The sequence below is a fragment of the Mus pahari genome, chromosome 10, assembly GCF_900095145.1.
Source record: "Mus pahari chromosome 10, PAHARI_EIJ_v1.1, whole genome shotgun sequence".
NCBI classification, from domain to species: Eukaryota; Metazoa; Chordata; class Mammalia; order Rodentia; family Muridae; genus Mus; species Mus pahari.
This window is the reverse complement of record NC_034599.1, coordinates 32,843,643-32,854,906: the sequence shown is the minus strand read 5'-3', so window position 1 is coordinate 32,854,906 and position 11,264 is coordinate 32,843,643. Positions and strand designations below refer to the sequence as shown.

Sequence of the window (11,264 nt, the reverse complement as noted above, 5' to 3'; positions counted from 1 at the left end):
TGTGTGTGTGTGTGTGTGTGTGTGTGTGTGTGTGCATGTGTGTGTGTGGTGTGTGTGTGTATCTTAATTTACTGGCTTCCTACTTGATTTGATGATTTTCAACTTGGCGGGTTTGTAGGTTTTGGTCTTTGTATTTCTGTGTATTTTCTATGAATTTTTGTTTGTTTCATTGTGTGATTACACTGTTGTTGTTCTTGTTGTTGTTCTTTGTTCATTTTGTTTTCTAAACTGAGGGAAAGAAGAGTAGAGTTGGGTGGGGAGGAGATCTAAAGGATCTGGAAGGAAACAGATGTGGGGAAAGTTATGAAAATATATTGTATGAATTTACAATGAAATATAAGAAGTATTGGTTGTGATATTTGAGAATCTGAAAGAGTTCTGCTGCACACTCATCTGTACTTGTACATTTTTCTTTTGAAAGGTTTTATATTAGTGAATTAGTGTCCTTCTTTGTGCTGATTCTCTTCTACTTAAGGTGGTAATCTCTTCCTGGCTTAATCTTAGTCATTTGAAGATTCATCCATTTTATTTAAGGTTTCTACATTAATGCAATATAGATTTTTAACATTATTCCCTTATGATTTTCTGAATCTTTCTGATGTCTATTTTAATGTTTCCCTAGTTACTTGTGGTTATGTTTATTTGAATCTCTTATTTCTGTTTCCCTTTCTTTTTTATTACTTAGGGAAAGAATTATGTGTGAATGTTTTTTATCTTTTCCAAGAGTCATATCTAAGATTTTTTTTGATTTTTCTATCATTTCAGTTTTTTCTATATCACTAATTTCTGCTCTGGATTTTATTATTATCATCTCCAACCTACTGGATTTGTGTTTGTTTTGATCTACTTTCTGCAAATTCTTGAGCTGCATTACTAAGTCATTTATATTTGTGTCTTCTGGTTATTTAGTAAAGGCACATAAGCCTGTAAATTTCCCGCTTAATCTTGCTTTTAGTGTGAGCCAGAGGAGTTACCACTCATTGTATCAGAATGTGCTGTGTGAAGTATACAAAAAATTTAAGTAGTTCTACCAAAGATGAATCCTATTAATAAATCAATATTGATCCTCTAAAGATATTCTCAATGGTGCAATAGTGGCCATTGATAGTGGCAAGATTTATTTGATTGTTCTGAAAGCCCATTTAAAGATCTAGTCATTTAAACAGTATTTAAACAGCATTACTAAGTCATTTATATTTGTGTCTTCTGGTTATTTAGTAAAGGCACATAAGCCTGTAAATTTCCCGCTTAATCTTGCTTTTAGTGTGAGCCAGAGGAGTTACCACTCATTGTATCAGAATGTGCTGTGTGAAGTATACAAAAAATTTAAGTAGTTCTACCAAAGATGAATCCTATTAATAAATCAATATTGATCCTCTAAAGATATTCTCAATGGTGCAATAGTGGCCATTGATAGTGGCAAGATTTATTTGATTGTTCTGAAAGCCCATTTAAAGATCTAGTCATTTAAACAGTATTATAAACACAGTCAACTAGATATTTCTATTGTCATTTTCTTAAACCAACCTAATTTCTAATAAAGAGTATTATAAACACAGTCAACTAGATATTATTATTGCCATTTTCTTAAACCAACCTAATTTCTAACTCTAATGCAAGTATTTGTTCTTTAGCTGTCGTCCTTTATCAAAGAAGTTTCTTTGGCAGAAGATGGTGACTCTTACAGAGATCCACAACTATCTAAAATATATAGAAATTCATACCAACTCGAACTGATATATCTACACTGCAGCCTCTATCCATAAGTCTATGGGACAATGATGGCAGAGGGATTAGAATAGTTGTTAGAACCAGAAGATAAGAATACCTGTGGGTAGATGGTATCTTTAAGACATGACAGAAAAGCTATACCCATGATACCTCAACAATATGGTTGCCTAACAAGGCCTGGATAATGAGGGCATTTGAGGAAATTTTCACATGGCTCTACCCATAGATGAAAAGCTACAAGCAATGGTTAGTTGTTGAGAATCAGAAGATTCACAAGATTTCCAATGCCATACATATCTTGACTGCAAATTTGAAGATGTTGTCCTTTATGTTAATGTCATCAAGAAATTAAAATCAATGTAATTAAGCTTTTATCCAAAGATGGATTTAATATATACTTAACATTTGTTAATATGGAGTTATGAAACAAAATTTTCATTCCAATTATGTAAAAGGAGATATAGTGGTGAAGAAATTGGGTAAAAATATATGTATACTCTGTCCATATTTTTTATAAATATATATGGAGTACCTCTAAATACTGTCAAATGAATTTACCTTTAAAATTTATCTTGCATCTAATTTACTTGTAGTGCTTTTGAAATTATAATTGAAATAATTTATCTATAACTATTACCAAATTTTGATAGCTTATCCATAACTGTGATCAAATGAAGACTGATTAAAATGTTAAGTCAATAATTTTTACCAGGTAGATGCAAAAATAACTCCTGCAAAATTAGTCTCTCTGACTTGAGACAACTTTGTCAAGTGTATTTGTTTATATTTTCTCCACCTGTCTCATATGATTGTGTCACACTCAGACCACAGAGTGCATTCTATTTCTGTGATTCATATTGTAAATTTGCAAGTTCCAAAGAATTCTGAAAATGAAACTTCTTATACCTTATTATCTCTGTTTGTTAATTATTCAAAATGTAAACCAATAATTTTAATAACTTGCTTCTCAGGTACTATAACAAATGAAAACAAAAGAAGTGCATTGCAGCATTGATAATTTGTTTTGAAAAATAATGATATATTTTAATGTAAAAATATAATTAATATTGCTTCAATATCTCACACCAATAAATTAATAAGGTTAAATTCATGTTGTAAGTTTGCCTTTCTTTCTAAGCCTATATTACTAATCTATTACTTCAAAACTTTGAAAACACCATGAGATTGAAGTAGATATAACAATAACATTTTGAATAATCTTTCTCTGACTACATCTTCATGGAAGTGTATACACCTGTATTCACACAAAGTTGAGGTAAAACCTGATAGTATAACTTCTATAGTAGATACACATATGAAAATTTTGTAGAGCATAATTTAAGTTTTATTGTGAACAAATAATTTTGCTTCTCAGTAAAGTAATGATATTTAAAAAGCTTCTTAAGGTATACATTTTATTAGAGAAATATTGACATGCTTCACAAAAAAAGCTTGATCAAAATACTCAGCTTCATTTTCCTTGAATGATTGATCCTGAATATGAAGAAACAGTTTAAAATCTCACTTTGTAGCTTTCTCCACTAACTGTACTTCAAAGTCATGTTTTTGCATGGGCATTTGCTTTTATTACTACTTAGTTCCTCAAAATTCCTATTAAAGTTTTATGGATAACATCTCTAATATAAGCAACTTAGTTGGACAATCATTTTAATACTCCATCATTTGAATCGATACTGAAACAACTTTCCAAAAGTTCTTTGTCTCTTTACCACTTTATTTCTCTCCATTGTTTTTGCATAAATAAGTATTCTCCTTAAAAAAAAAAACAAAAAAAAAAACCATTTATTTGGTTACCTCTTCTTAGAAACAATATATAGCTAAACTTAATGATTGGTGATAAAATGGAGAAGACTCAGCTTTCTAGGTTTTATTCGTAGAATTTAAAGCATTCTCATGGATTTATTTTTATTAAAATGATATAAAAGGAATATATAGGATAGTATTATCTTTATGTGTAAAATATATTAGACCAAAGTCTTTATCTGGAATAGGTAATGAAGATCAGCATGGATAATTTTAGGGTGTGGAAGAGTCTCAAATCCAAGAATAGTGTCACAAAGCTGCCTGCCATATGATGATGACGATGATAATGATGATGATGATGATGATGATCACCACCATCATCATCACCATTATCATCGTCATCATCGTGAAAGTGGTAGTGGTCATGGTATGGATGCTTATGGTGTTAGTGGTATCAGTTCAAGTTTGGTGCAGCAAATATGTATGTGTGTAATACAGTAGAAATCATGAACTGAATGATAAAAGAGATGAAAAGGGGAAAAAAGAAGACAGGAAGAATAGAAGAAAGGTAATGGGTAATGAGAACACCCTACCATACAGTGGGAGACTACCGCAAACACACATTTACCTCAGATTGTGATTCTCTTCATGGTTCTCTTTGCTGCAAGTTTGACATCCTTGTTCCTGAGACTGTAAATAAGAGGATTCAGCATGGGAACCATAAGAGTATAAAACACTGAGAAAAATTTCCCCTGATCTACAGACTCAACAGATGCTGGTTTGACATAAGTAAGCAGCCCAGAACCATAGAATAGACTAACAGTTATGATGTGGGAACCACAAGTACCCATGGCTTTGGACCAACCTGTAACTGATGACATCTGAATAACATTTAACAGGATGGAAGCATATGACATTAAGATAACAAGACCAGATACAATGACAACTATACAGGCAATAAGAGAGCTCACAAGTTCATTGGCATAGGTACTGCTGCAGGAGAGCTGGAGAAGGGGGAATATTTCACACATGTAATGGTTGATGATGTTCGAATCACAAAAGCTGAGCCTAATCATGCAGCCAGTATGAGCCATGGCACTTGCAAATCCCATTAAGTAGGACCCAATCATTAGCAGGGAACACATCCGAGGAGACATAAGGATGGCATAAATCAAGGGCTTACAGATGGCCACATAACGATCATAGGCCATTGCTGTCAGCACATAACACTCAGAATTAACAAAAAAGCAGAAAAAGAATAGCTGAGACATGCATCCTGTATAAGATATGATGCTTTTTTCAGAAACAAAACCCATCAGCATTTTAGGGGTACAGACAAATGAATAACAGAAATCAACCAAGGACAAATTGAACAAGAAAAAGTACATTGGGGTGTGAAGGTGTGAATTCAGACAAATAAGAACCATTAAGCTCAAATTTCCCATCACAGTAGCTGTATAATTCAGCAAGAACACAAAAAACAAAGGCAGCTGTAACTCAGGTTGGTCTGTTAATCCCATAAAAACAAACTCAGTCACAGAAGAGTCATTCTCCATCGTCATTTGCATTATGGTGTCATCTGTCGGGAGAGGGAAAGCAAGTGACATTATAAGGAAAATAACTTTTAACATTCAAAGATTTTTGGTGGATTTGTAAGCATAGTATATTGTGAAAATGCTGCATGGCATTCAACCACTGCAACACTGGTTGAATCCTGAGAAATCCCAAGTCCCTCCCTTCCCCAATTAGGATTTGTTTCTTTTCAGAGAGAATTCTGAAAACAAGAAATTCTTTGTGTCTCTTGAACATACTTTTCTCCCTCCTCCTTAGTCATCACTACAGATCAGAGATTTTTGAAAAGGAAATTAAATAAAAATCCTAGAATTTATACCTTTGGGTCTGAAGTAAAATTATCAACAAAAGAAGAATCAGTGATCAGCTTTGTTCCACAGAGATTTTATAGTTACCGCAACAAATGGACCCTCCATATCCAGAAGAATTCAAAACCTTTGATGATGAGGATGGTAGTAGCCATGTGAAGATCTGTATCTAACACCCTACCAAGGTTACACTGTGGAATGCGTACTTCTGTATAATATTTTCATTAGAAAAATCCTTTTTTCTCACCTGCAGAAAGAAAATAACATCTTTATATGAGACTGGAAGATGTTTTCTGGTTAAAGTATGTAGCTATTTTATGATCCAGGGTTCTGTGAAATTTGTTTAGAATCCTGGAAAATTAATCTCTCTTTAATATTTCCTCACAGGTTTCATGAGTCCCTTGAGTGAATAAATTACTGAGCCTTCATTTACATCATGCACCATAAACTGTGTGGGCTCATTTGAGATTCAAATTTGTGTTCAATTTATAATTACCCATCAGGAATCCTGACTGACAGAGTACTGGGTAGTTTGCTTTGAAATCTTCATCACAGAGTTTTGCAAAACTGTTCAAGAAGAAAGTTGAGGGACATACTACAAGCTTTTACTAGTAATTTCCAATAAGCACCAAGAACTATATTAATACATACTATAATATAGATTAATATTCAATATTTTTTAAACAGTAAGTTGAAAGCCAGATTTTTCAAATTCCTCACATTGAAACTATAAAATGTTATGAAGCTTATTAACTTTTATTTATTTATAATTGTGCATTTTATGTTTATAAACTGAAACTCATAAGAGAAGGATTAGGCCAGGTCCAGGTGGTAGGATAATTACATGTAGAAAGGAGTAGATGCACATACATCTATATTCTGTACCTCAATAAATAATAACAATAACAGAATAAAATGTAAATGGACTTCATAGCTCATTTAATATTAATTAAATGAAATTATTTACTCAATGTGCTAGAACGTATGGAAAGATATTGTTGAATTTTTTCATCATTAAAAAATTCTTATCCTTGGAATTATTATATTTAGATTGGACAAGTAATTGTGATGCTATTCTGTATAGCAAAATAAACAACATCCTTACTCCCTTTCCACTTTATACCAATATTATTCTTCTGATCACCACACACACAGAGAATTATATCCAACAAAAATACTTAAAGCATTATTGAATATTCTATATGTACCATAGAAAGTACTTTAAAATAAAGTGCCTTTAAAAATGAGGGGTTAAAACAGCTTGCATTGTCATGTTGGATAAATTGACAAGACAGGAAGATATTGATTAGGCTAAGAAAGAAGTTTCTTTTTATTGTATATATATATATATATATATATATATATATATATATATATATAATTTAAATATCATTACATCATTTTACTTTTCATTTGCTTACAACTATTATATGCATAGTCTCATTCCCTCTCAAATTCATGACCAATAACCATATGTTTATTGGACTTCCTTCCAGGAGTATAGTTGAGAAGATGGCTAAAAGACAGCTGCATAATCAAAAAGCCTGACACAGACTAGGTCACTATTCACATACAGACTTCCCAGAGTTGACTGCAAAACTAGCAGCCACCTTTAGAAGTGTGGAATATAGTGCAAGCAAGTCAGCTAGTCAGCCTATCGCAGTTGTTTCCTGCTTCCGTGATATTCAGGAAGACCTTAAGAATTTGTACATTTTATATTTCCTAGATTCGTATGATTTCTTTGCATGCCCATGTCCATCTCTCCTCCCTCCAGAGTTGAATGTTGCATTTGAAAGAAACTGCCATGAAATATTCTTACATTTAACTTAGTCAATTTGAGTGTTTTGATTATTTATGTAAAAGGTAGAACTATTATATATAGATACACAGTCATCCTAAGTTATGTGTCAACTGAAGTTGGGTAATTCTTTCCTTATTTGTATAATCTTGGCATCTTTGTTGAAATTAACAAACCATGAGTTCAGGAATTACTTTTGGACTCTTAAGTTCTATTTCATTAATTTGTCTACAGTTACTCAATAGCACATTGTTCTGATAAATACAGTTTTGTTGTAAGTTTGAAATTTGAAAATATGAGTATACAACTTTGTACTCTTTAAAAACCATTGATTAGACTATATGTGATGCTGTATTCTCAGCTATGGGTGGATCATCTCTATCTATCTCTCACCAAACAAGGTTCAAAGTATGTCTGGCAAGAAGGGAAAGAAGGGCATGTATGGTATGTATTTACTGTATGTAGATGTTAGCTGTTAAGTAATTGATAAGTATAATCTATATCACCACAGAGTTTAGAGATACCTTAATGAGGGAGATATGGATCTCCCTAGGAAGGGAAAATAGAACAGTTATGGATGTATGTGATAGGGATGGGAAGAGGAGGTTCAAACAGGGGATGGCAGATAAAAAGAAGCAAGGGGGGTTATGTGAAGTAGCACAACTAAAACAGCCATTTCAGGCAGCAATTCTAAATCTAATACAGTAGAAACTTCCTAAAATATATACTTATATGAAGGTAATCTAAATGAAATCACCAAAGAACAGGGAAGACAGAACCCCAACTAAACAACTCTCATCATTAAATAATGCTTCTAGTACCAGGAATGACTTGCAGCCAATTAAGTTATTGGCCAAAGGGTCACATGGGAACCCTGAAACAACACAGATTATTGAGAAGGTAATGGGTTACTTTCTATAATGCAGCAGTAAGGCCATGTGATGCACACACACACACACACACACACACACACACACACACACACACACTGAGGGAGTGGGAGGGAAAGAGGGAGGGAGGGAGGGAGACAGAGAAAGAGAGAGAAAGAGAGAGAGAGAGAGAGNGAGGGAAAGAGGGAGGGAGGGAGGGAGACAGAGAGAGAGAGAGAGAGAGAGAGAGAGAGAGAGAGAGAGAGAGAGAGAAACCTAAACAACTCATTGAAGAAAGAAAGGGGATGTCTGGTGGCATGGGGGTCAAGGGGTGGGAACATCCTCGTGGAGATATAGGGAAGAGGTACAGGATGTGGAACAGTCAGAGGGTGGACAGGTAGGGGGATAAAATCTGGACTGTAAAAGAGATTAAGTAAAAAATAAAATAAATAAAATTTAAAATTTAAAAAGAGAAAAAGAAGTGGACCTGATGCCTACCAATAGTATTTACCCATATAGATAAACACTCATGTTAATATAAAGAAAAAGTTAAGTGCTACCAAATGAGAACTGTAAACACTACTCTAGCTATAAATCCTTCAATCTAAAATGATGACTGCCAGCAAAATAAGCATATGTAATAATGGGACAAAGCTTGTGGGAGTTACCAACAATGCCTGATTGCTATCAAACTCTGTGATATGGAACATATAACAAACACTGGATGAGTAGCCAAAACTCTGAGACCAGATAGTTCATCAACCTTGGGTAAATACAAATCCTCCTGTTCTGCTAAAAGAACTTATCAATAAAATGACTTTTAATGGCATTCTGCAATATTTATAAATCTGTTCCTTGATCAACTGTCTTCAAAGAATCTTCCTCCAAAAATACATGATAATAAATATGTAGAGACCCACAGCCAGAAAATGCCCTGAATGAAAGACCGAGGTATATTCATCCCTAAAAAGGATGTCTCCTTCAAATCCACCCCTTGAGACTCAGAGAACTCTGTAGGAAAGAAAACTGAAAGAGTATAAGAGTACATAGGATGGAGGACTGAAAGGAAACAGGACTACCTAAACACAACACAAATCATGCATGTGTGAACTCCCAGAGAGTGTAGTACAGTGTATCATTCATAATGTAGTATATCATTCATATCTGTGACTGATAAAATAAGGCCTTAGAGCTGAAAAGGGAAGTGGACATATCACCCATCCCTAAGAGAAGCTATTTTCAATTGATATTCATTTCAAAAGAAAAAAAATTTCGAAGGGAGCCTTAATGAGGAAACTAACCACTTTTAATGGTAGTCCCCATGTTCAGTAGTAGATGGCTAACACAAAACCAGCTCAACAGCATCTTTGGAGGTTCTTTGTTTCATAATGCTGTGTCAGGGCACAACTTTTTTAAACCTCAGACATCCTTTGTATCAGGTGTAGAGCATGTGAGACCATGTTACCAGGCAGATATAAGAACTACCAAGGTTTAGTTAGCTCAGACCCTGGAAATCCCAGAGAAGAGAGAGCTGAGAACAGTAGGAGTACAGCTGTTCCCTACCTGTCTGTGTTCCCTACCTGCTCTGGAAAATGTAACCACAACATCACACTGAGGACCATGGGCACTGAGTCATACAGGGTAACACCTGGAGTTCTCCATATTAATGGAGATAGCCCTTAGCCTTTAGCTAATGAGCTTTGCTTCTTGGGTACTTCTTCACATATATGGTATTTAATCCTTTGGTTCACCCCCAAATAAAGTTTATGCATTTATATCCACCACCTAATAAACCAGTATAAACAAGCAAGGATCATTTTAAAGAGCTGCTTCATTAAGGATGGCCACAGAGAAGCCCTTCTTTCCTACAGCCCCTTCAGCATACATTAACCTTGCTCCTAATCAAACTGGATCCCATTCTTCCTAGTCTCTGCCTTCCCTTTCCTGCCTTGCAAAGAATGTGTGGTAGCCTAGAGGTGAACTTGGTATTATTCTTTAGATACATTTCTATGAAGACAAATAACCTTAAAACATGTATTAGTATAGTCATAAATAAATTATTTCCCAGCTTTAATTTCTTAATCTCCTCTTCACAATGAATTCTGTGAATTAATAAATGTATGTCTGTTCAAAATGCTGAGAATAAGTGAGAGTTTCATGCTCACCCCCTCCCCGAAACTTCTCCCCTCCATAAAACCATAATACTACCTCCTCTGGGGCCCAGGGACCTCACTGTAAAGGAGGCAAAAAACAAAGAAAGAGATGTAACACTGGAAAAGAAGATCTATATGTCTTTGAGGTATGACACAGTCAATAAAGTAATGACCTCTTTAATAAAGTAGTGCCTGCTTCCAATGAACATATACAAAAAAAAAAAAAAAAAAGACTGGGTCTATCTATCAACCCCATCCTCCATTGATTGTAGAGTTGCTCAAAAGGCCTTAAATTCTCTTAATGAGCTATTGTTACGGGCAAATTACTGGGGGAAGAGAATATATTAGCTTCATTTGTGTAGCCACTGAGAAAGCTAGCAGGCACAGGCACATAAGATTACTTCTGCAGCTGAGCTGAGGGAGCACATAAATAAATTGGTGACTTCTAACTGGTTTTGTCTGCAATATGCTCATAAATGGATAATCTCAATAAGGCTTATCACAATTCACATCGAATTTCCATCTTAAGAACCATAAAAGCTCACTAGGCGGGAAATGTGATATTGCTCTGGGAATGCTACCTATTTTAGGAACCTTTATAACTCTCCATTGATCAATCTATATTTACTGTGTTCACTCCTTTTAACCATTTCATTTTTCTTCTTTGCCATGAAGTTATTAATTTAAATGCCAGTAGATCTTAGCACCTTTGATGGCCAGTGAAAGTCTAATACTCTAGCTTCTGATTTAACCTCACAAAACTTGAAAATGTCCCACCCAGAGTTCATAGCACTAAGTACATACATTTTTTAAAAAATGGAGAGAACTCATACTAGCGTCTTAACAGCACACTTGAAAGTTCTAGAAAAGAAAAAAAGAAAAGCAAGTAAGTATATCCAAGAGGAGTAGACAAAAAATACTCAAACTAAGGGAATCCATCCCATCATCAGCCACCAAACCTAGATACTAATGTTCATGCCAGCAAGATTCTGCTGAAGGGACCCTGATATTGCGGCCTCTTGTGAGGCTATGCCAGTGCCTGGCAAACACTGAAGTGGATGCTCACAGC

The 11,264-nt window shown here is 34.5% G+C and overlaps 1 protein-coding gene across 1 annotated transcript; it reads right to left on the bottom strand.

Moving 5' to 3' along the window:
- Positions 1-4,124: 4,124 nt before the first annotated feature.
- LOC110328107 (olfactory receptor 143-like) lies at positions 4,125-5,066 on the bottom strand. The gene has a single exon (XM_021207468.1). It carries the CDS (start codon positions 5,061-5,063, stop codon positions 4,125-4,127), a length of 939 nt encoding a protein of 312 aa, XP_021063127.1. The 5' UTR covers positions 5,064-5,066.
- Between the last annotated feature and the right edge of the window lie 6,198 nt (positions 5,067-11,264).

Coding starts and splice junctions, on each gene's coding strand:
- LOC110328107 (XM_021207468.1), bottom strand. CDS start 5,063: ATGCAAATGACGATGGAGAATGACTCTTCTGTGACTGAGTTTGTTTTT.